The sequence below is a fragment of the Coturnix japonica genome, chromosome 7 (assembly GCF_054131305.1).
Source record: "Coturnix japonica strain WE chromosome 7, WE-NBRP24, whole genome shotgun sequence".
NCBI lineage: Eukaryota > Metazoa > Chordata > Aves > Galliformes > Phasianidae > Coturnix > Coturnix japonica.
Window position 1 is genome coordinate 19086098 of NC_140669.1, and position 25608 is coordinate 19111705.

The 25608-nt window shown below is 42.5% G+C and overlaps 2 protein-coding genes across 20 annotated transcripts in view; one reads left to right on the forward strand and one right to left on the reverse strand.

Moving 5' to 3' along the window:
* Window positions 1-25608, forward strand: part of MTX2 (metaxin 2) — a 31641-nt gene that overhangs the window by 4497 nt on the left and 1536 nt on the right. Inside the window, exons 2-8 of one of the 5 annotated variants that reach the window (XM_015868438.3) lie at window positions 9591-9638; window positions 10593-10639; window positions 20792-20864; window positions 22908-22984; window positions 23600-23692; window positions 24428-24466; window positions 24873-24998. In XM_015868438.3, the coding sequence (XP_015723924.1) occupies window positions 9591-9638; window positions 10593-10639; window positions 20792-20864; window positions 22908-22984; window positions 23600-23692; window positions 24428-24466; window positions 24873-24998 (503 nt within the window). The remainder of the gene's footprint in view (window positions 1-9590; window positions 9639-10592; window positions 10640-20791; window positions 20865-22907; window positions 22985-23599; window positions 23693-24427; window positions 24467-24872; window positions 24999-25608) is intronic. The other 4 variants (XM_085552607.1, XM_085552608.1, XM_085552606.1 and 1 more) reach the window with 4 other exon arrangements.
* The window catches only part of LOC107316667 (uncharacterized), a 365025-nt gene that overhangs the window by 1770 nt on the left and 337647 nt on the right, over window positions 1-25608 (reverse strand). For all 15 annotated transcript variants that reach the window (XR_014948026.1, XR_014948025.1, XR_014948029.1 and 12 more), the window contains one exon: window positions 250-25360. The gene's annotated coding sequence lies outside the window, so the exon portion shown is untranslated. The remainder of the gene's footprint in view (window positions 1-249; window positions 25361-25608) is intronic.

Genomic DNA, 25608 nt, shown 5'->3' on the forward strand with positions numbered 1-25608 from the left:
TAAATGAGGTCTGGGAAGGGGTGGGTCCTGGCTGCCCCCCTTCAGTTACTCAGGGGCATTGCTTACACCTGAGCTCCCCTGTGTTGGCCCTGCCTTTCTACCAAATGCTCAAATACTGGTTCAAGCCCTGACTTCAGCATTTCTGCTACACCACTGAATCGTTTTAAAAACAAAATTATGACCTTGCCTTTGCTTTCCAAAAGCAGATCAGTGTCAAAAGCAGTTATCTGACTTGAAAATAATAAATACCTTTGCTGGCGGGTCATGGCCTTCTAGCTCTTCTGTACTATGTATCACTCCAAGACTGAAATTAAATAAAGGAAAAATTGCTCAATTTGTTCATATTGGAAAATTTTTCTAGAAGTTATCCAGGTTCTTGGCCAATACCCCCCACCTGTAGGTTGCACAGACACAGGGAATATGTTATTCTGATACTGGGAAGGTTTAAAAGTCTCAAAAGTATTTTTGAGGTTGAAAAATGGTGTATCTGAAAGGAAAAACATACTTAACAATGGCTGTTCTAACAGCCTTCTCTTACCTGTGGCTGTGAATACTGTGCTTTGTTATGCGTGAGTGGAATGGTAAGAGTGATTGAGGGGGGAAAAAAACACAAAAATCCCCCTCAGAACTATGATTTAACATGGTGCAGGTTGCTCAGAGCAGTTTTGGAATCTCCATCCCTGGGGATGCTCAGAACCCAGCTGGCGACTGCTCTGGACAACCAGCTCCAGCACCTCCAGCTCATCCTCTCTGTGGTCCTTACTGGCTCAGCTTGCTTGCACATATGCAGAGGCTCAGCAGTCTCTGTGCAACGTGTGTGCATCTCAACGTGCTGAGCACAACCTGCTGCTGTCATGCCATAGTGATCCACTGCACACTGACAACGATATCTCTTATGTGGAGTCAGATGCTTGCTCTAGTGATGTTTTAACATTTCACTTGTTCAGAAATATATAGAGAATGATGCTGTATCTCGGGGAATCATAAATACTTGTGTAGTTCCATGAATTGCAAGCATGTTACACCACATTTTGAATAAGCAATTTCTGAACTGTTCAAGTATTAATTGGATGTATGGTAGGGAATTTGTTTAGAGTAGCTTAGCATCAATCACATTTTAACAGGGTAGGAAATGGGTATTTATGCTACAAGAAGAATTAGAGTGCCAGCTTTCAAGTGGTTCAGAATATTAAACTCTGACAGTGGTAGTTTAGAGAAGTTGGCTGCTCAAATGGCCTAGAAAAGATTGTTGAAATGTTTGTCAATTGATCACTGAATTACTCAGTATGCTTAGCATTCTATTCCCCACACATTAGGTTCAGACCAGCAATCAAAATGAGAGAAAAGAATATCCTTGTTTGTCCTTTGATCTTCTGTTTACCGCAGCTGAGTTATGTCTAAAGGCCTTTGGCCAGTTTTAGTGCTGAGGGAAATGAATGCAGTTTGAAAAACAGATGCCCTTCTGCCTTTAGATATTTTACATTCTCAGTGAGTCTACCTGCAGCGTAACATGCCAGAGCAAAAGTAAATCTCTTATGTGCATGTTTTATGTATTAAGACAAGCTGCAGTTTGGCTTAGAGAAAACATCTAGAGTGAAAACTGACTGCCTTCATTGCTCCTGCACATGGAGGCATGGAATGTAAGCTGGGTGTCCGTTTTGTACATTAGAATGTACATGTATGAATGTGAACAGTTCGTGCTTGTATACAGTGAAAAAATAGTTCCCTGTTTGGAGCGGGAGGTAATCCAATGTAAGGGATCCCTTTAAGTCCTGTTCTTTTGCCATGAGCAAGTCTCTTAGGTGGCTCCTGCCAGTTTGCTCAGGCACGTATATTTTGTAGCTTGATTTGAATCAGTCCTTTGAAGTGATTGCCTGTCTAATCTTTTGCTAGGCCAGAGGAGGAATAACTTTATTTTGTAATAATTACAGTACTGTACGTATTTCATTCTGAGTTAGCTACTTCTTGTATTTATGAAGTGATATAATTACAGTTTATAATAGAATATCCCTCTACAGTTGTTTCTGGCTCCATTAAGACAAAGCAGTCTTCCTCTAATCAGGATTTTACTATTAGATGTTTTCTGCTAAGTAGTATTTTCTTATTTTCTCATGACAGGAAATAGGATTGCTCTAGAAGTATGACAAGAAAATTAGTAAATGAAAAGGAACGCTTACTTTGATTTTGTCCCATTTGCTTTGCAAATACCATTGTCTCTTTTGGGGGCTGACCTGGAGACCGTGAGCCCTACAGCAGCAGCAGAGGCACCAGTGTCTTCCCCTTAACAGTGGCAGCGCTTGGCTGGCTGCACCACTGCCAGACCTGCCTGCATTACTGCCCCTTGCAGCTCTCCTGCCTCAGATCTCTGCTCTTCTTGCCTCTACCTGAGGTCCAGGCTCTCAGCACTGCTGTCATCACCTCATGCCTCCTGGTAGTGCTGCCCTCAGCTCCTTGGGCGAGATAGGAGAGTGGGAATGAAGGGCAGCCATAGTGAGAGGCCACAGGGCTGGGTCTGGTTGAACAGGAAGAATGCATGGGGGGAAGCATTTGGAGAAGGTCAGGGATATTGAGGGCTGATCTAGTGGGACACAAGAGTGGGATCCCTGGTTTGAGTCATAGTAAAGGTACTGGGAGTGAAGCAGGGAGCTCCCAGGGGCACTTTGCAGAAGTGGCTTTCGGTCTGTCTGCCAGTCATCTGTAGGAACGGAGGAGTTTGGATTGTTCGGATGGGGAGCTCTCGATCTAAAATAGCTTCCCAAAAGGCCAGTTTAAAGTATAAAAACATAGTCAGCATGGCTAAGAATTGTCATAGTCCAGTAGGGCACTTAGGACATTCATGAGCGTCAGACATCTGTCCTCCTCTTCAGGGCAGCTCCTCTGCATGGAGCTTTATGTCTTCAGGCAAGGGCAAAGGACTTGAGTAACGCAAAGGGAAGAGATTGATTTAGAGATCTATAAAAAGCTATAACGAAGAATTACGGAGTTTCTTTGAGATGGAGCATTTATGCTGAATATCAGGAATAAGTAAAATAGCTCCAGCTTGTCGAGACTTGAGAAATAAATCTATTGAGATCATTAGTTGGCACTCTGTGCTTTTCTGAAGGAGCCCAAATGTTGATTTAGGAGCAGCTTGTATTTATGATTTTGACTCTGCTGGGTTTCAGTGGCCTCTCTGCAAGCGTGGAGTTGCCAGGCCACCTCCTTGCAGGGAGCATGCCGAGTACCTGGGGGCCACAGCACAGTCTGTGCTCTGGGCACTCAGCTCAAAGTAATGGAGTTGGACAGATGCTTCAATCCACACCATTAATAGCTTTCTTGGAGGGTTAAGGAGCAGATTGTCTCATCCTAGATGGCTGCTGCAGTCATGTCATGATCAACCTCTCTTAGTGTTCTGCTGCAGGAAACTTGAGTTTGGGAACTGCTGCTCAGATTGAGTCTTCGCATTGGCATGTCTGCTTGATCAATAATTTCTGAGCAGCCATGATTTACCTGGATTGTAATATCTCTGAGAAGGAGGTCCGGGATAGATTTAAGCAAATGATGTAATTATTTGATACATGATTTAATGTGGCCTGTTTAACTTGTGTGAAAGTGGGCTTTCATTTGGCAGGGCACTGTGGAACACTTCTTGGTTCTCTGTCAGCAGTGCCAGGGAGCTGCTGATGCTCTCATTTCTTCTTGGCCCTTGTCAGTGTGCAGGACCAGACCAATCAAAATGTATTTCTACGCTTCATTCCTGTAGCAGAGATTTAGGAATGCATCAGTTCCTGGCCTTTTCTTTTAAAACAATATATTGCTCCCTGCAAGCGTGACCATTTGCATTGTGAAAAGGGAAGAAAGTGATGGCCAACTTCTTTTTGATGCATCTCAACGTCAGACTATTAATGATCCTTTTTCCTCCTGGTGTCCATGGGTTAGCTTGCAGTGTGGTTCCTTTGGGTTGAACACAGCTCCCAGAGCAGCAGCCCCGGGAAGCCAGGCAAGGAATGCCTTCCCAATGGTTGTTGCGATGTCTGCTCCGTGGTGCTTGGAGACTTGTAAATAATGCTGTTGGATGTGGATGCAGCCAGATGTAGGACTCGATTTCTTTGTAGTGTTTACTCTTGTGAGAAAACAGTTTTGAGGTATCTCATTATAATTTAATCAAATCTGTACCTAGGGAGAGGCTGAAGGAAACAGTGTGGAAATAATGCGTAAGTTAATTTCTGCAGCTGTAATATTGGAATACGGCGATTAAAATTAATGCTAACTTTTTTAGGTTTTAGTAGAGAGTATTTTGCCTCTTGGCTGTTTTAACAGGCCTTTAATGCTATGTGAACCAAACTGGTAAATACAGATGTTTTCGCTTTCCTTCTTTTTATGCAAGTTTAATATAAAAGTGCTTAAGAATATAACAGAAAGGGAAATGATCCATGCAAATCTGGCGACTTCAGAGAAGCTGCTTTTTTTTTTCTGCACGGTCTGTAAACTCCTGCTTACAGTTGCAGGCAATGGCTCTGTCCCAGGCCTGGTTTCACTTGCATAATTTCATACAGAGGTCTGCATGAAAGAGGGTGCTGGTCATTTGGGTGCATGATTGACGGAAGCAGAAAGAAGGTGTTGAGGGATAAATTACTGGCACACTGAGAACTCAGGAGATTTTAGTTTACAGGATACTCGAGGCAGAGATTGTCTCGTTTACTTTTCTTTATGTAGTTTCAGTGCTTGACAGATAATCTGCAGACTAGTAACATTTGGTGTTAGTTCCTTAGCCTTGACTCTGATTAGGCATATTTTGGCTTTATAGCTGAAAATTACTTATGTCTGCATTGCCTTCCAAACACATTCCCACTCCACCCAAATTCTATGGTTGTGCTAATTGCTGGGAACAGCTTAATTTCAAGTTGAGCATCGTCCTGCAGAACTCTTTCACCTGATAATAACTTCATTTCCCTTGTAGGAGGGAGCACTTAGATGCCTGCATCTGGAGCTTTCTCATGTCTGTGCCCAAGACTTAGGAAGGAGCGGCTTGTGGACATGTGTTAAATGAGCTCATGCTGCAAACCACGTCGTGTACCGTGATGGTCGAAACTGGCGATTCATGCCAGGCTTCTGAAAATGTTATGTGCTTGTTTAGCATATTTCACAATTTAACATGCAAAGTGTTTTGTGTCTTCTTATTTCCACAGTCAGTCTTATTTTTTAAGTAACAGGATTAAAGGTATAATTGTAAGCCATTCATTTCATTTCAACTCTTTCATCATTGTGAAGCTGCTTGGGGAAAGTGGATGAAAATGGCTGTTCCCCCATCCATCCAGGCAGCACTGACATGGGATGAAGTTTCCCAGCTATTAGAATGTAGGAGTTGAGACCTAATTTGGTACTCTAATAAGATGTTGGAACAGCCTGGACAAGGAGCTGGTGGGACTGAAGTGCTGCAGAGTGTTGGGAAGTGATGCCTTCCTCATCACAGACTTTGCTGAGGGAATATTCTTACAGCCTTTCATTTTTGGACCTTGAAATTAACTGTGTGCAGGGACCCTAGAGAAGTACATCCTGTCCTGTCATGTTCTGAGAGCACTAGTTGGAGCTGAGATATGTGAGCCTTGGGTGTGCTGCTCATCTCCTGCTGGTAGTGAAGTCCAGTGCTCTCAAGGATCTCTTCCCACGGCTTAAATGTATTTGTCCCTCTTGCTGTCTCAAAAGTATTTAGATCGATAAACTCTTACTATTGAAATGACAACTCTGTAACATCTGGAAATGTTGATGTCAAGATATTAATTGGATTTAATCTCTGACCATGGTATAGCTCAAGTAAAATATTTCACTCCAAAACCTGAAAACTGCACCTGATGCTATTCTTTTCTAGTGGCAATGAGTTTTATGTGACTGTCATGTCTCGTTCTGTGCTTTGGAAGCTTTTTGTGTGAGCAGAATGATACATTCAGTAATTCATTCTCTTACGTGACAGATGAGGCAGCGAGCTCTTTTAATAGATAGCTGCAAACCTGAGTAATTACAACTCCACTGGGAACATGCAACACACCAGTTCTCAGAGTTTCCCTCTAAGTCTAATTTGACACCGAAGTATCCTGGTAGTGCTTTGTACTCTATATTTTTATGCTAAACTGTTAATAAGCAGAACACTTTGACTAACAAATACATTGAGCTTAAGGAAATTTTCATCTATTTTTAGTGATTTACAAAACCAAAGAAGATTTTTCTGTAGGTGGTCCCCTTGCTGTTTGACTCCTCTATGGTGCTGAATTCTTTGCACCTGTAACCTGGCTTATGTGGTGATGCTTTCTGCGTTCATGTGCTGTTAGTTCTCACTTGCCAGTAACTATTGAATTTGGTGCTTGTTCTGGATGTACGTAACAGGGAGAACTGATCCCATAGATGCCAGTTTCCTATAACTGGCTTAAAAACAAGCAGTACAGAAGGAGAGAAATAGGGGAAGGCAACAGTCATATGTCCTGAAAAACAGCAGACAATCCATATGAAAGATTAAATGTTTGAATTCCTGAAGCATGGGAAAAATGTCAGTAAGGTGAGAAAGCAATCTTCAATAAAGATTGTGTGCCTGGGAGGCAGACCCATTGGGCGCCACACAGTCGTGGTTCTGCTGGTTCTGGAGGCAGAAGGAAGAACCTAATGGTTACTTATTCATAAGTTACGAAGAGAAGCAATTCCTGGAAGGTGTTCTTCCAGGCAGTTACTTTATCCTGTGAGCAGTTAATGATAAGAGTGTGTGTTGCGTGGGATCTAACGCATAAATGTGGTTCTGTGTTGAAAGCTACTGAAACTGAGTTGACACAGCATTTGGTAATTTTCTTTCTCTTCCCAGTTTTGTCTTTTTCTCCTTCTGTTCCAGTAGCCTTTGGAGAGCTTTACTTAGCTGGGAAACTAACATCTAGTGACCAGAAGATTATAGTTGCCAGAGGATAAACTGGATTTGACTTCATTAGTGCACAAATGATAAGTTTGTGAGGAGTTATTATAGCATTAATCAACTTGATGGATTGGAAGTATGACAGAACTGAAGCAGCGTGTAATATTAGTGCCTATTATTCTGCAAATTATGTCTTCACCTACATTCATAAAGCAGGAGTCATTGCCGTACACATTACTCCTTTTCTTCTCTTGCTGAGTCTTGTGGTGTCCCCTCAGTGACATCTTCCTCTGTCCCCAGGAGGTTCTGGCCTCTCCGAGTTGCAGATTTTGGCCTGGCAACTAAGTGAGGGCACTTGTGGGGCTGGTCTCCGAATTTATCTCATTCCTCATGAGCCTGGACATGAAGAACTGAAGGCTTTGGTTCCAGGCCTCTGAGCATGTGTCCGCCTTGTCCACACGCACGTGCTCAGAGCTGCGACCTCCATGTGGAGCCTGGCAGATGCTGAGTGCAAGGCTGCTGTGCTTTCTTTCACACACAACTGCTGCATTTTGGAGTTCAGATCTCCTGATAAGCGAGGCTGAGATTTTTATGTGACTGTTTGTTCTTATTTCCTTCATATGCCAAAAGACAAATTTTAGTGCAAAACTGTGTGCTAGATGAGTGGGTGCAAAGGTATAAAACTGTACTTGTGCTTTCCTTCCCTTTAGCTTGGCGTGTGCTCTGTATACACTAACATTGCTGATAAAATCTTCATATAATGAGTGACTGAATTAGGGTCACATCCTCAGCAAATACAGCTTGTGAAAATCTGTATTTGATCAGTAGAATGTGGAAGGAAATTCTAAGCAGATAAAGGGCAGCAGGTTGCAAAAACATTCTGCTTGTGTTTTGGTTTGTACCGCAGATGTAGAATGCCTTTGCAGTGGTGTCTGGTTGGATTGAGTGTGCCAAGAAGCTGTGATTTGTTTCGAGGGCCGCCTGTAGCTTAATGCCAAGATCAGACTGGAATCAGTGTTTGAACTTCTTGAAACAGACTCAGCTCTCTTGCTGGAGAAATAAAAGTTCATTTAGTTTTTGTGGGCCTGAGACGTGTCAGCCACGTGCCTGTTCTTCCACTGTGGGACGGAATCCAAGAACTGGATGGGAATCTGACATGGCAACCTAAAAATGGTCGCGCAAAATTTAGCAGTAGAAATGGGCACATGCAGTTTGAAGTTCTCAGTACCATTTTGGGCATGGAAAAAGGATGCTCTCTCTTTGCTGGCACAGTGGGGTGTTGCCACATACAAGAGCAGCATGCCTTTGTGGCTTACTTCTCTAAGTGTCTCGGAGGTCAGTGCTGTAAGTTGGCTAAAGTACAGCACTGGCTTTCTTAATTTCCTCATTACATTTGTTCTTGCAAGACTTGAGTGGAACTGAAGAAATGCATTTTAGGTAAATTATTTTAAACACTTAAGGTTGTAGTACTGCAGATGATGCCTAGTCTCTCTTTATTCCAATGAGTAAATGTACTTCCAACTCAAGAATTTTTACTTCAGGGCAAAACTTTAATGGAGGGGTGTAAAACCAATAACTGCTACAATAAAACATAGAACATTTCTTTCTGACAAGTAGGGGTGAATAGTTGCTTTCTCATGCCCCTGCTAGTGTAGCTTTGGTAGGCTCTCTGCCTTCATGTTAAAGGTAATGACCTTTGCAGAACTGCGTAGTGATACAAGCTTTCCAGCTCTGTGTGATTCCATACCAGTTACTGTATCTTCAGTACTGGAGTTTGAGGACCAAGATACAAATAACGATCTTACTGGAGCCCCTGGCACAATTCTGTTTGAAGCACACGTAGCTTTTTATACACTTCATTGCTTTAAAAAGTAATCTTTGTGGGGCTAAAATTCAATATAGCTAGTTGGGACAGAATCTAACTTTGAATTAGTATCTGAAAATTCATTTCTACAATGAGTTTAACAAATGTAATGGGTACAAAACAACACAGTGACCCATCCTAATGCTAATGTAATTGATGCTCATTAACTGTTTATTATTTTGCCTTCCCATAAATTCATATGGTATATGATGAACTGCAATGGTTTTCAGTTGGAAGCTGTCACTGTCTTCTGTTTCTTTGCTTTGTGACTGATAGTGCCATTGCTGTGTCTGGGCTGGCCAGTATGTAATTTAAAGCAAAAGGCAGCCCAGGTCTTCATGGGGTTCATCTTGTGCCCTCACACGTAGTTCTCTGGGTACGGCATCAGACCAGCCAGGCACAAAGCTCTTCCATGTCCCCAGAGCATTCTTCACGTCTAGTTTTGAGGTTCTTGCTTCTCTGTGTGTGTTTTCTTCTGTTATTTCCAGAATTTATTGTTTTGTACCTTAACAAATAATTGCTCGAGTGCCTGGGGTTGTGACGGGAATGTATACAAGGATGCCTTATGGCAGAGAATAGCCAGCTACTTCTGCTGTGTGATAACTGCAATGCCATTCTGCAACATAGGTTGGTTTTTAGCTTTGTCTGCAACATTTGGTTTTGAGGCTTAATTTTCTGCCCTGCATTGTGCCCCTACAAGCAGAAGAGAGTGGGAGGGGGACATCTCAGGGCAGGTCACATCTCGCATCAGCGTCTTTGCAGTCTGAGTTCTGCTCTAGGTAACGTTTGTGTTCTGTTAGTGTCTGCAGCACGTTGTTGTTTGGCTTGCCTAATTAATTCCTCTTCTTTCCTCAGCCGCAGAGCCTTGGCCTGAAAATGCTGCGTTGTATCAGCAACTGAAGGGTGGGTACGCTTTTTGCAATTAGTATTTACTCTATTTTTAAAAACCTATTAGATGTGCTTGAAGATAATTAACTGCGAGGAAGCACAGCAACTGTTAAGAGCCCTTTGTGTTGTTTGTCTGGTCAGAGGTTTGAGCTACGCTTACATCTGCCAATATAAACCAGCTATTCATGGCCTATAAGGTCCTTGGTTTATTATTGACTCATTATATTGGCTGCTGTAGGCAGTGTAAAATGATGTGGTTGCAGGCACAGTTGGCAGATTTACTGCACCAATAGCTGAGGCAGCAGATTTTTGAAGTCTTGTGGTAAAGTGGGCTCTCAGTAAAAAGGAACTGTTAAAATGTATAGGCTAGGATGGTTCAGGCTCCCTTTAGCAGCTCTTCATATATCATCAGATCACATTATGGCCCCCATTTGGGGCTCAGCAGCCTGCTACAGTTGTCAGAAGACTGCAAAGTAATGAAGACTAATAGGTAGCAGCCCTAGTCTTCTAAGCATGGAATTTTTATTGCAGTGAACTTGTCATCTTTCTTTTGTGTGACAGACCTAGACACAGTGCGCAGTATTAACTGCAAGCCGTTTTTATAGCTTTCTGAATGCTTTTACTTTCTAGCCAGAGGAGTTATGAAGATGCGGTTTTATTTAACTTTGATTAGAAGAAGAGTAATTGGCATAAAGCTCAAGCGTTTGGTTTTCAGTCGTGAGCATTTTTATCGTACATTGTTGGTGGTGTATGATAAATGCAATTGCATTTGCAGGAGAAATATTCCCGGTACTTCAAAAAAAATATTTATGTAGCAGGTTTTCTAGTCTGGCTCCGTAACAACTGTACGTTTGCTCCCTCTTTTGCATGTAAGAAATGCAGCTCAGGATGACTTACAGTTACAGGTCAGTAGGTAAACAGACACTGCTTTTTGTAATTGTGATTTCTTTTTCGTTCTTCTTTCAACAGAAGACCAGATTTTGCTCTCTGATAATGCAGCTTCCCTTGCTGTTCAGGTAATGTCATCTCTTCTAAACTAAAGATGTTATTTCTGTTTTAGGTTTTGAACGATTTTCTTCTAGCTAAAATGTCTGTATTTACCCAAATGAATAATTTAAGAATTATTTCTGTCATAAGCAGTGACATTTATTTCCTCTGTCTGATTTCCTTTGTGTTGTCCTTGAAGTGCCAGAACCGAAAGGACACGAGGGTTTGGGTGTTCTGTACAGAGTGCTGCTGCTTGTACTTGTATTTATGCTATATTTTATCATATAGTATCTGCTTGTCTTCCTGATCTGGGACCCTGTGGGGTGCCCCTGTTGTCAGCAGGGGTGTCAGTTCCCCTTGTAGCCCCTTGCATGACGCTTGCTGCTATTTGATTCTCAGAGCTACTGCTACCCCCAGCTCCAGGCAGATGTGCTGCAGGCATCAAATCTCCGTGTGTCTCTGGTGAAATTGAGGAGAGCTATCATTTATACATAGTGGAGATCCAGTGTGGTTTGTAGGAATAGTCCATATAATTGACAAATTTGCATCTCTGACTGACGTAAAAGCACCTCTGTGGCTGTGAAGTCTGCGTAAACTCCATTAACCTGTTAGGTTCAGAAACCCCAAATCTCGAGGGAATGTGTTCCCATTAGCAGAGGGGGTCAGGCTGTCAGAAGTGGTGGTGAGCAGGATGTCTGTCAGGTTCCTGTTCAGAGTAGCTTTGCTACTGCTTTGTGTAGTAGGGAGCTGCACTGTTCCTGTTTCTTGCTTTGGTGTGTGGTCTGGCTTGGCTGCTGTCAGCCAAGACCAAAGTGTCTCTTAGGACTGTCCAGAGGATCACTTCCCATTTAGCCTCATGGGACACTGGAGACTGTAACTGATGTTACTGGTAAAAAGATTGGGATTATGTGATCACGTTAACTACCCGCTGGATCTCTAACTTTTTTTCCTCCCAGTCTGGCAATATAGGAAATATCATTAAGAGTTAATTCTGTCAGGACAAAAGGTACCTTTGTCTTCTGCTAGAAAAATGAGTCATCTTTAATATATCAAATAAATGGGACTATATATATATATATATTTTGTTGGTGTGTTTTATATTGTGTCTCTCAGTAAAGCAAATAAGTGCTTTTGTTGCTCCCTTGATTTCAGTGTTCCTTTTTACTCCAGAATCCTGTATTTTTTGTGGATCTTATGTATTCTCTTGCCATGTAACGACACACACAGGTGTGGCTTGCATTAAAAGCACACAAACAAAAGAAGCAATAACATAACCCTAAAATTTCCTTTTCTAATGCATCATTTTACTTTACTGTATCCAGTCCATTGTTATCCTACACATGTCACTTAGATGATAAATTAACTATAATATATTAAAAACGCTTGTTTTTCTTCAATATTCTCTAGCTGGACAGCTGATAGTAGCCATGACTATAAATACAGCTCTGGTGGATATCTGATCTTCAACTTTATAGAACAATTTTCTATTGCGGAATCATATCTATTTAGAAGAACCCATGTAACAAGGTTTTGACTGGGAAAGAATAGCTATCCTTGGTGTATGCAATCCAATTTGAAATAATAGGAGCTGTGGTTATGTATTACTGGCTAAGAGATCACTAAGCTTTGAATAGACCAGCATAGTTTGTGTAAGGAAATTGCTGCATTCCTCTGGTTCGGAAATGACATTTTATGCTGATAGGAGCCTGTTTATCTTTTTGCTGGCTATCTCTCCCTCCTGCTCCCCCTTCCCTGAGGAGTAAATGGGAGCAGCGGGTAAGTAGAGAAATAGGAGCTGGTGCCTGGGGCTTTTTTCTCCCACAATTGCTATTCCCCTTCCCCTGTTAGGGATTCTGGGCACGTGACTATCACCAGAGCAGATCCATGGCTTGGTCATGGCCTGATGAACTTTCATGGGGTGGAAATACATTGGAATTTTGAATGCATCAGCTCAAAAGAGTGCGTAGAGTCGGCAGCCATCAGATCCCTAAGGAGCACGGTTCATGTGGGGACACTGGGTGTGCTGGAACTGGTCCTCTGCATCTTTCTTAGAGTCTCCGTACAACAGTGTTGTGTTATGTTGTTCTTAGGTAGCTCTCAGAAAACAGATATACAGAGAGTTACATCTAAATTAATGAAAAAATCCAAGGCCACAGTAAGTAGCTGCGTGCAGTGCAAGTACGTGCAGTGCAAGTGGGGAGGACAGAGAATGCTGGGAATTGCTGAGCATTTATATTGGTGGTGTCCTCAGTAGTTAACAAACAAACAAGTGCCTTTTCTCTTGTGGAATCTCTGCTGATCCTGCTAGGTTGGTTTGTTGTCTTTTAATTCCTTTCCTACCCGTGTTCTCTAATTCTTCTATCTTCTTCCACACACCGAATGAAGAATCCCTCCCTCTTTTACAGTGTGCAGATTCTTTGAATCTGCTGAGAATGCAACATAACTTCCAGTGAGCTCATGCATTGTCTCATGTACCACTTGATGTTTGCACTCCTTGCTTGATATATTGAAGGACTGCATTATATGGTCCTGTAGAGAGGGAAGGCTGCAGAACCTTGATATTGAATGCAATGCTATTTTCACGTCAGGGGATTTTAATCTCAGCAATGATTTTCCAGCTACAGGAATGAGAACGTTGCATTTAGAATGAAAACTCTGTTCTTCTCATGAGATGTTTGGCATTGTTCTTGTTAATGAATATACGTATGCTTCCTGGGCACTGTGACTCACAGTTACAAACATTCTGCCCTTGTTTACCATACAACTTCCAAAGTACAGCATTCCTGCTTATCATTCTTATCATACTAAAAAAGTCGCCAAAACTCAGAATCAAATACACAGCTATAATTCAATTCCTGATCAGCTCCACATTTAAAGGAGGTAGAGATGGAGTTACTATTTAAAATGATAGCCTAAGAAATTGAGATTTATTATGTTATACTCGGGTAGTGTAAGAACGCATTTAACAGATTGATACTATCTTTGCTTTAAAAAGCTGCTTCATTTCAAATTCAGTAGATTGCTATGCATTCCATTCTGTGAATAATTACAGAAAGTTTAACAGAGTGCTGTTGGAAATCTAATACAAGTGTAGGCCTTTTGGAAGGAAGGGGCCATCCTATGAGTTCTGAGATCTTCAGCTCAGACCAAACTGCCTCACTGTACAACTTCCACCTGCTGTGTCCCATGCTTAAGATAAATTGTGATTTGGAAGAGAATTGTGTATGCTGGGAACACATTTGAAGGGTTTTCTGGGTTATCATTGTCATTGGTTGGACTTGATGATCTTGGAGATCTTTTCCAACCTTTGTGATTCTGTGGATTTAAGATGTGGATTACGGTTGTTTCTCTAAAAATTAGTTGTCAGACCCAAGGACCTCCAGATGTGTGTGTGTTGGTGTGTTTATGCTTTAGGATGCTGCTGTGCTCACAGCTGGTGGATTACAGTTTTTTCATTTACTTTAAGCCACAAACTTGGATTAAAACTAAATAACCAAAGCAGACAGTCTCAGTCTGAAGCAGAGGGCCTGCCCAGGCCCCGTCCCCCTGCTGTGCCTGATGCAGGTGAAGGCTGGTGGGGTTGGGGCAGAGGGGGAGCAGTGGGCGCACACAGCTGTGCTCTGCAGGCCTGCGGCTGCAAGAACAGCAGCAGCATCTCTGCGTGCTGCCCCAGCTTGTCGGGGGGGAGGAATGCGAGCGTTTTGGCTGCCTCTGTCATTACAGGCTCTTCTGAAATATTTATGCGGGTAGCAGTGGAGCCTTGCTTAAAAGGCTGTCAGAAATGTTCACGACTGTGGAAATTCTCATAGCTATCCTGAGGTTATACAGCCGGCAGCTCATTACGTTAAGATATGTATTAATTGCTTGTGCAATTGATGTCCTTGTAAATGATCTTAATATATTCCAGGAAAGTGCGTTCAGAATTGTCTGTTCTTAGTCCTGAATGACAGAAGGATGTTTGGGCAATTTAAAATTGTGTTACATAGACTAACTGCTTATTTACTTCAACAAGTAATCAAATGAATGTGTAAATCACGCATGATTAATTGCTCTCTGCACGTTTGTGACTTGTTTTTTTGGTGTATGAACTGTGGCTCGGTTTTCCATTAGACAAAATGTGAGGAGGGAGGTGAACTTGTTGCTGAGGTTGAGCCAAGGCTGAGTAGAGAAATGAAAATCTGACCTTTTTTGTTTTTTTTTTTAAGAGAACAAAAACTGGAAATTCTTCACGATGAGAAATGCAGAATCAACATAATCAATCTGGCAGCATTATGTTGTAGCTGAAAACATGCTTAAATCCCAAGCCGTAGAGGTACTGTTTGGGAGTGAAACATCTTTCATATAGTTCTGAGATGAAATTACCCCTGAATGAATAGCATCTTCATTTATCTTCAAAACCTCTGTGCTACTACTGAGTCTACTCCTTCCACATTCTACAACAAGAATTACATTATACCATTAGAGCAGTGCTGTGCTGCAGTGTAAAATAGATTGTTTTGGAGAATGAAGGTGGCTTTGCTATAAATTATGTTCACAGGTACAAAGGAATTTGTTATTTTGTTTAAAATAGTCGCAAATATAATTAAGCTCTTAATTTATGTTAAACTACAAATGTGGCCATTACCATAACCGGATTAGGAATTTAATCTGTCACTCAAAGAATGATACTGAGCAGTTTTCATTTATAACCTTAGACATACTATTTCGGTTACAGGGTCTGCAGCTGTTTGATATGAAAACTGAATTATACTGTGGATTTGTTCATGGTTTTTAATTTTAAAATGCGTTCCTGCAATAAAGCAGAGAATAACTCTTTAGTTGTCGTCGCATATTGTCCTCCTTTGTCTGCTCATGTAATAGTGTAAGAATGAAAACAAATGCCTTTTGCTCTTCCTTCACAGCCGTATTATGCGGACGCATTTAGCAGTGCTGCTGAATAAGAGATGCCTGCAATGGATCGTTCTTTATTAAAAAACTAATCATGAGTATGTCTTCTCCGAATGAAGCCTGGAGTGTGTGCCATCTGAAAACAGTGCTCCTCATGTGGGGATATAAGTTGTGAACTATTTGGGACTTGGCATAAGCAATTTCATTCTTTCCTCTGATCTTGGAAACTGCAATCTGGATATAATTTACATCAAGTTATAACTCATTTTTAATGAATGTGTGTGTTTGCTCTTGTTGGTATTATTCTGAGAGGGGACTGGAGGGGAAGAAGAGACGATGTGATGGAGCTCTGATGGGGTGATTTGCTGCCTGGTGGGCGTTATGCTTCCAATTGGCAGTGTCCAAACAGTCCAGTCTTCAGGGAGGGCAAAGAGGAAGGGAGAGTGAAGGCAAAACTGCTACATAAACCAATTAACCAAGGGAAGAAATACAGAACTCCCCCCTCTCTTCTCTTACTCTTTCCCACTTGTACTTCATGTGCAGTCATTTTCTGTTCTTGTCATCATAGGAAGACAAGATGGCATCACTTTCGTACATTGTTTGGAGGGCAGCAGCAGCAGAGCTGGAAATGTCATTTCTGTCACAGGAGGGGAGGGCCAAGGTTTCTGAGCTCTGTGCTTCCAGGCCTTGGCAAAGTAGCACTGATTGTTTTTTTCAGTAAGTGAAATCCAACATACTATTTACGTCCTTAATTTGCAATTGGGTTAAGTATAAGAAAACAAAGCAAGCCTTCAGTTCATTGTGTCCTGTAAGCTACACTGTTGTTGTTAATGTACTTGGTAATTTTGTCAGGAGGTGTCCCTGCCATGATTGTAACGAATGACATGCATAGCATTGTTAATTTATTTACTGACAGGTGTCACCTCAAAGCTTCTTACCAAATATTTTGGAGGGAGGTGATTGTCTCCCTGTACAATATAAAATGTACTGTATCCTCTAGTGATGCTGCATCTTGAGTAGTGTGTTCAGTTTTGGGCCCCTCACTATAAGAAAGTATTGCTCTCTACAACTACTTGAAATAACATTATGGTAAGGTAGGGGCTGGATTCTTCTCCTGTGTAAGTAGTGGTAGGACAAAAGGCAATGGCCTGAAGTTGTACCGGGGGAGGTTCAGGTTGGGTATGAGGAAGAATGTCTTCACTTATAGAGTGACAAGCACTGAAATGGGCCGCCCAGGGAGATGGTGGAGTCACTGTACCTGGAGGTGCTCAAGACACGTGGAAATGTACCAAGGTACACAGAGGCAGTAGAAGCTTTGTAGACTCTGTACTTTCTGTCTGGAAGAAGAGAGGTAGCATTGCTACAAAGATATTGTTTGTATTTCTCCCATTCTTTCCCAGATGCCAGAAGAGAAGGTGAGATGGAGACTGGAAAAGCATGAGAACAGGGTTTGGTTAGCCTGCAGGGAAGAGGAGCATGTGTGGGAGAGATGATGGCAGACTCCACTAAACCAAACCTTTATTTTCAATATCTTTATCTGTTTGTCACATTAACCTTATCCAAAGGACAGACACATTTTGGTCCAGAAATAACTAAAGGGCTTTTGTAGAGGATGTTATAATGACCACAAGTTACTAATCTGGGTTATCTTCCTGGTTTCTGCTTTGGTCGTTGGCAAGTGCCAATACTGATCAAGAAAGTCAGGCCCTTGCTTTTAAGTTTACAGAAATGCACATAACGAGTGATATGCACGGATAAAAGAGGAGGTCTTGTTGATACCAGGGGAATAAACTCAGTTCTTCCCAACCTGAGATTTTATTACACTCATAAAAGCGGTGTTAACTAGTATGAGCCATGAAATTGCTTGGGCTTCTAAAATAAATGAGTACTTTGGTTTGATTTCCTTCAGCTGTAGCTACTTCAGTGTATTTATGCTTGAGTTAAGTTTCCTTTGTTTGTATAAAGCCTGTTGGGCAGCCATCTCTGATCTTCTGCAGCATGGACAAAGGAAAATAGGGATATCAATCCCTCATCTCTTCTAATCGATCCTAGTAATTAACTCTTTTGGATAGGTGTTAAGCAACTACTCTAAGGTTCCTGTGTGAGAATCCTAAGTGCTGAAAGAGATTCATGCTGTGGGTGCACTCTGTTCGTACTGCTGTAGTAATTTTTCACAGAGGACAATAAGAGAGAGAGGAATTCAGTGCTTTTCTTTAGAATTAAAAGCATCTTTGGGGGCTGACAGTTCGGCTGGTGCTCTGCTGGTGTCAGGTTTCTAGTTCTGCTGTTCCTGCCTCTCTCACCAGTTCTTAGGTGAGCTTTTAGAAGGGTTTGATTAACTAGCTTGTGTGTTACTTGGAATTCAGTTGGCCCCTTTCAGCCTCTTTTAAAGTTGATCAGCCAAATTTATGATGTTGACAGTGATCTCTGATGTCCTGGAATAAGTCTTTGCCCTTGATCTTTCGGGTCGTTCAGCTTTTGATGCCGTGTCTTTGAAGGGGTGTTGATATCTTCATAAATCTCAGCAGAACCACCCTGGGGTGGCTGCAGCCTTCCCTCTCACCCTTTGCTCCCGGAGCACTCAGAGCACTGCTGTGCCGGGGGCTTGTTCTGATCATGTGTGCCAAGTATAGAGGGAGAAGGTGCTGTTCTGAGCTGCGTTCCACTGCATCTATTGCCAGGACTGGAAACCTCGTGGTTTGATGCTATCTGCACACCAAATGTGCTGCTATGAAACATTCTACATGAGTGGTCAAAAAGGGAACAAGTCCTCCCTTGATCGCTGGGCTAAAATGTTAAACAAGATAACGCCTCACTTCCAGCCAGGCCAGAGACCAAGACAGAACTTCCCTGCCAACTGTTAGAGAGGTCGATGTTCCTTGGTCAGTGGATGTTTATTGTGGAGGAGGAGGGAGGAAAGTACTGTTCAGATTTCTGCAGGAATCTTGGCTGAACTCTTTACACCAAAAAGATTTTGTTCATAATTTAACCTCGATACTGAGGAATGCTTTTCACAGACACAAGCCGTGTTTTTGGTACAAACCTTGTACTGTGGAGAAACCAATGTACAGTAGACAAGCATTTGCCAAAGCAACTCGTGTCACCTGGCTGTTCTGTGCTGGTATATCTCATTTTTGAGGTGCTGATGTGGAAATGTAAAAATAGTCCTGATTCACTTCCTTTTGCTTGACACTGTCTCTCTGTTCAGGAGCTCTTTAGTTATTCATGTGTTCCAGCACAGTTCAGACATTCTCGTCTGAACCAGCAGTGAGAACAGTACATGGCGGCCTTAAAATTCATCTCAAGCTTAATGCAGAATTTCAGTGAACTCAGTGCCCCAGTTTGGGCAGAGGACACGATGCATATGGCAACAGCTGGAACAGTCTGCACCATCGCTGGAGCCTGCAGAGCCAATAGGAAGAGATACAGCACTGAGACAGTGCCTTATGTTCCTGTTTGAGAACGATTCCTTTGGGTGTTCTTACTGTTTGCATTCAGTTTGGGAAGCGGAGACTACAAAAGCCTTGATTTGTGATGGTTGTGCACTTAGAAAGTGTGATGCTGTCACATGTGGCCAGTGCTTTGTGTTCCCTGTGGGTGAGGGCTGCTGCTATAAGCAGATATAGGGGTGCTGGTTGGGATGAGGTTTGGCAATCTAACGACGAGTTTATTCTAGACTAGGGCAAAGTTCTCAGCATTTGGCAGAGGTGCATCTGCTCATGGGTGTGTAGTAATTGGCTCCCGAGCAGTTCTTTCAGTTGGGGTTAGGCTGAAGAAATCAAAATGTGCAGAAACTCGGGTTACTGGTGGGTTTTGCAGAGCCTCTCGGGTTCAGAGGCCCATGCTCCTGTCAGCTGTAATCAGTGTCTTTAGCAGCTCGTGACCATAGCTCCCTGCTTTAATTTGGGGTTTGGGATTCACTTAGGTCATCTGAAATAGTGAGAGCCAAATGATGTAATGGGCTGTGGGGTTCTTGAGTTGGTTGGAAGAGGCATTGGAAGGTACCAAAGCTTTTGGCTTTTGTCCCCTGGGTACTGTTATCATCAGTGATTGGGGTAGGGTTTGGGAAGCACCAGAGGAGGAGAGGAGTGGTTTGTTTGCTTGATGGGTACTGCAGGAGTCACAACGTTAGGACCAGGGCTGATGCTGATATTTGTTAGCACCCTGCAGTGTTATGTAGTGCACAGGTGCCCTTCTGCCATGGGCACTGATTTCCTAAATATAGTTATGGTTAGATCAGGTTCTGGGAACCAGTGACAGGGCTCTGCTGGATGCTGTGTACCTTGTTTCCTTTGGTTTTCTACCACCTCTCCCAAATGAGACTGAAGTGCAAATGGAGTACGTGTTGTTCAGGCTGGGACAGCTGTTTCCAAAACAAGATTTAGAACTATGCTGCACTGTTTGCCATCCTTGAAGATCTTAGCATTTTGGCTTTGGTCTGCTTGCCTACAGTGAATGCGGAGCATGTCCTTCAACTTACAGCAGCATTTTTCTTTATGGTTAGTGGCCTCCTTGGCTTCAGCTTCCAGCCACAGTGGATAAAAAGGTGTGACGTTGGAATCTGGAGTTCTGAACTTTCTAATGGCAAAGATAAAATGAATGATAGGTCTTCAGCTGAGCTGTGAGAGACTCTGGAGATTAAGATTCCTTATTTCCATGATACATCCAAATTACATTTCTCAGTATTTTGCTATTATATTAAACAGAAACATGTTAGGGCTTTTGTAGCAATGGCAGCTGCTGACAACAACGGGTGTCCCAGTGAGAGTGTTCGAATCCAGGGTTGGAGATGGAGACAGTAAATAGATCACTTGCAGTCACTACAGTTCACATAAATTAGAGGAAATGAATAAAGCAGACGTGCTCATGGTGTACTGTAAAGCAGCATTTCTGATGACCGTTTCAATGTGGGAAGGTGCTTTGTGTGTTTGCTGTGTTACACAATGTAAGCCTGGTTAGCCAGCTTCAGCCCCAAGAAGTACGTACTGTGATTTTCAGGAGGAGCAGAATGTCACTTCATTTCTTGCAGCTACAGCATCGCTTCTTTGCATCGTTTAAGAGTGTGTGTGGCGGAGAATCTTAATTAGAGGAATTCCAGCCATTGGCTGGATGGTAAACAATTGTCTGAAGAAGTTAGAAAACCCTTGGTTTTCCTTTTTTCTTAAAAGCATTATGCAAGGACCTGTTCTTGGTAGGTACTGCTAATGATTTGCTAAGATTCAGTCAAATGTATTGGGGAGAATGCAGTTGTTAGTCACTGGTGTATCAGTGCTCTTTCTATTCTTTGTTTCCAGGCCTTCTTGCAAATGTGCAATCTGCCGGTTCGGGTGGTTTGCAGGGCCAATGCTGAGTACATGTCCCCATCTGGTAAGTGCAGCCTTCATTTAGATTACCGCATTACACCTCCATTTTGGTACCATGGCAACTGTGCCTTCTCTCGCTGATAACAGTCGGTCAGCGCTGCCCTGTGCGGGGCCTTCCCCCTCCTCACCAGTTCCTTTCCCATAAACAATTAGAACAGCTACATGTCAAGTAACGGTGGTACAATGTGGAACTGAGGCTGTGAATGCAGTACTTCGGCGTGGCAGTCAGACAGCTCAAATCTCTGGTGGCAATCTTCTCTAAAAGACCTAAGCAGAAAGACTTATATTTCCAAGAATGCCTTTATTCTGCATCCAGGGAATATTCCTGCTGATCAGTGAGTGCTGGTATATTCTCCCATTGCTGGGGTGAGAAAACTGGAGAGAGCCTCTTTTGTTACCTTACCTGAGAGATAATGGCCAGTATGTAAATACAGGGTGAAAATGAAGAGTGAGTGCATTGTCAGCTGAGGGTGACAGGTGATTATAAACCTTTCTCTGATAAAGGAGACTGTCTGGGGAAAAAAACAACCAACCAAACAAAAACACCCCAGACCAGAACCCCTCCAAACCCACCAGCAATAAATTAAGCATGTGAAGCACGTGGTCTGCTTCTGCTGAAGGTGACTGGTTGCCTCAAATTTCCCAGAGGCTGGTCCAGAAGGTTGCCTAAAACCTAGCGATACAATATTTTGGTTCTGTAATGATAATTTGAAACAAGTATTTAATTGCTGTCCACTCCTCTGCCACCAACCATTTCACAACAGCAGTAGCCAGGCGTGCATCTCATCTTTTTGGGGTGAGGGTTATTTACCTCATAGTCTGCATAATAGGAAAAGCCATTAGGAGGGAGTCAGAAGTGGAGGACCAGAGGGCTGTTGTGTGTGAAGTGCAGCCTGACAGAAACTGTGAAGCTCTGGAGCAAAGAGGGGTCTGTGTTTTCTTTCACAGTACTCAGCATATGGATGCAGTGCAGCCCTTGGTGTGGTGCACTTCACTTCTTTACCCTGAGGCCAGCTGAGCCAGCGAGAGTGAATCTCGGGGTAAAAATAAAGACTGGATGTGCTGTGAGCATGAACTCCATGTGAACTAGGCCAGCAGTAGTTTTTATGTGTGTCAGTGGAAAGGAATGCGTGTATTGCTAATAATATGGTTGGAGCTGGGCAGGTATTGATCTTCTCTTCAGGCTCTCTGTAGAAAGCAGAGGCAGGAAAGTAAGAGCGTGCCGTGTTCCACTGCACTGGGTGGCTTCTTTGCTGTATTTGTTTGTGAGGGCTTTTCTCAGTAATGCAAACTGCCCAGCATCTGTCTCTGTCTTATGGCCAATTTCAGTCGTGTAAGTAATCATAAACATTTAGTCTTAAATTTACACAGTGCTTAAGATTGATGTTTGTCAGTTGCAGTTGGTTGACGAGTTAGAGAACGAGCAGCGTGGTTAGGGTGGGTTGAAGGAGGAGCCCTCAGATCGTCTTCATGGGCTGATCCCAGTCACTGGAAATCTGGAGGATGGGAGGAGGGAGAGACAAGATCCTGCCTTGCTGACTGCATTTTGCTTCCCCTGCTTGCTTTTCTGGGCTTGGTGCCACATCTCCCACATTCATTTCAGCAGCCCATTCCCTGCTAGCGGGTTGGAAGGGAGGATGGGAACGTCCTGTTGTCAGACTGTCCAAGGTTTCAGTCTGATCGCCTGGGATTTCCCACCTGTACTTCAGAGAAATGCTGAATTCACTTTCCAGCAAAGCAAAATCCACTGTTAAAATACAGGTCAATGGATCTCACTCAGTAACTCCTGAGATAGGGAATCACAAGTCTTGCATGTCAAAGTGGATCAGAAGGAAGATCGGGCAGTTACGTTGGGTATTACAAATGAAAGCTGTGTGAGCTTCATATGTAAAAACGTTACCTGTGCTCATCTGGAAAAAAGCAACAAAAAACCAAGACGGATGTTCAGGCCTTCTTGCTATTTACGATATTTAATTGCTTTGAAAATATGAAATGATAGTTGACATCTATAAAAAGCTCCTACTAAAATACATTTCTTATTTTACAGGCAAAGTGCCCTTTATTCATGTGGGAAACCAAGTAGTATCTGAACTTGGGCCCATAGTGCAGTTTGTGAAAGCCAAGGTAATAACACGCTGTCTGCATCACAACATGGTTGTGTACCAGTCTTCCTTAGCGCTGCTGTGGAGTCAGTGTGCTTTTCTGGAATGTTGCTTCACCGTTTAAAACAGTGCAGCAGTCTGGTGCTGGCTCAAAAGAAAGATGCTCTGAACTGAGATGGAAATGTTCCACTCTGACATTACCTCAAATTCAGGAAGCAGGTTCCATGCAGGACATGTGCACATCACTGCCAGTTTCTGCAGCTGGTTTTCTATTTCTCTGCCTTAAAATTACTGGTGTAAATTTTGAAGCTCTATTTTCAACAGCGCTGTCTTCTTACTGAGCACTTCATAAAGCTGTAGCACAGATGGAAATCTGTATTTACTTCATGACACGGGTTTTGTGCTCACCTGTAACCGCTAATAACCTACATTTAATGCAGATCAGTTCTGTTACATTATGATTATTTCTTTTTCATTCTAAAGGATGCTTTATGTAGAAAGGGCGTGTGTAACTTGTTATGTGCCGTGTGACAGATCAGTATCTGAGCCAGAGCTCATTGGTTTCTGAGGTCCTCGGGTCAGGCAATGCTGAATATTCCAATATCCTCTCTTACGTGTCTCTTTCTTTCCCCATTAGGGCCATTCTCTCAGCGATGGGTTGGATGAAGTCCAAAAAGCTGAGATGAAAGCCTACATGGAATTAGTCAATAATATGCTCCTGACAGCGGAGGTACAGCAAACCATAGTAACTGCACATACTTCCACAAGTGATTATAGCCAAGAATGCTTTGTGATATTTTCTTGTTCTGGAAATAACGTTTGTTCTTAGAGTAAATCTTAGATCAGGTCATCAGTTTTTAAGGTGAACTGAGACAGGAATAAATTCTTTGGATCCTGTGGACTACTTGACGAAATATTCCTGCAGACAAGAGCCATGTGTACAGCTCCCCTGACCTGTCTGAAGTTGTGCCCTGTAGCTGTACAAGTGCCCGATGTGTGCTGATGGAAAATGCCAGCAGTCCTTGCGGTCCTGCCCCAACCCATAGTTGGCTGTACAGCCCCACTGTCACCTTCCACACATGCTCTTGTGCCTTACTGGAGGCTGGCCTGCCCCGCGGGTCATGCCCATGACCCATTAATGTGATGTGGTGCTGGAAATGTCTGCAGGCAGGAGCATCCCCAGGCACATGGCTGCGGGCTGGGAACCTGCGTGTTGAGCTGTGTGTGGCACAGACAACTAGAGCGGGCCTTTGGCTCCAGCTTGGTTCTGCTGCTTGCGAGACAGCAACTTGGAGCTGGGCTTGTGACTCTAGTTTTAATTTCTTTACTATGTGCAGAAGTCTAATAGAAGGCACTAAATGGAAATATAATCTAATATAGAAAGGAAAATTCTACTAGTGAGAAATGATTGTATCTGTATTCTCATTTATTAGGAAGTTGTAGTAAGTGTTCTTTCTGTTCCTAGCTCTATCTGCAGTGGTGTGATGATGTTACAGTAGAGGAGGTGAGTGGTTCTGCAACATTTATCTTAATTAAAATTTAATGAGAAAACACTTTTGCTCACAAATGGAAGTCCCTACTCATAAATGAAACATTGAGCTCCGTACCATTAATGATACAGTCTTTTCACTTGAATTCTGCTTGCATACACAATTTAGGGAAGTTGTAACTTTACTGGAGGTATGTGACTGCAGAACAAATAGGAGTTCTGCATATTTTTCCGAGGTAATAATTTTAAATGGTTATGCTGAAAACAATAAATTCTGCTCAAATAATTGCAACATATCACACAACGTTCTTTCTCTATTGCTCTCCTACTGGTAGAAAGATGAGACTATTAGCTGTTTTGTAAATAGAGCTGTCTGCATGTTTGATATTATAACACAGTAACTTTCTGTTTCTTAACAAAGATTACTCACCCAAGGTATGGCTCCCCTTACCCCTGGCCTCTCAACCGCATTTTGTCCTATCAGAAGCAATGGGAGATAAGGAGAAAGATGAAGGCCATTGGGTGGGCTGGCAAGTCGCTTGAACAGGTCAGTACGAGGGGTGAAGCTTATTTCTTCCCAGCATTTTCCATTTTTCTTTTATTTAAGACTTAAGAGAAATAACACTTCATTTAGCTGCAACTATTTCAACAAAATTCTGTGCTTAAAGAGTTATGTGAGGTCAGGTATCTGTCATCAGCTGTGATAAATCTTATGATGTGATCTTATGATTATGATCTTAAATGATGTGCAGTCTGATAGAGTGGGAAGAAGGATACTGTGCCATGTGTGCATCTCTGTTCATGTTAGTTTACCTGGTGGTCCTGAAAAACAGCTTTTGAATTACTGCCCCTCACCTGTGGCATTAATAGGCCATGCTTTGCAGGACTGTAGCTTCACTTCTCAGAAGTCTAAAAAAAAGAAAAAAGAAAGCAGTCTGATGTGTGAGTTAGCACCTTTCATTAAGCTAAGTTAAAAATTCCTTGGAAAGTGCTTAATTAGAGTTGGCTCTATGTTAAATGTGTGATTAAATAACACTTAGCTGCTACCTTTAACAGCTTTTGATGCTCCAACATTGTATATTCCTTGTTCCCTGTCAGCACAAATACAGTAAGGAGCTGTGTATATATATATATATATATCTATCTGTATTTACTGT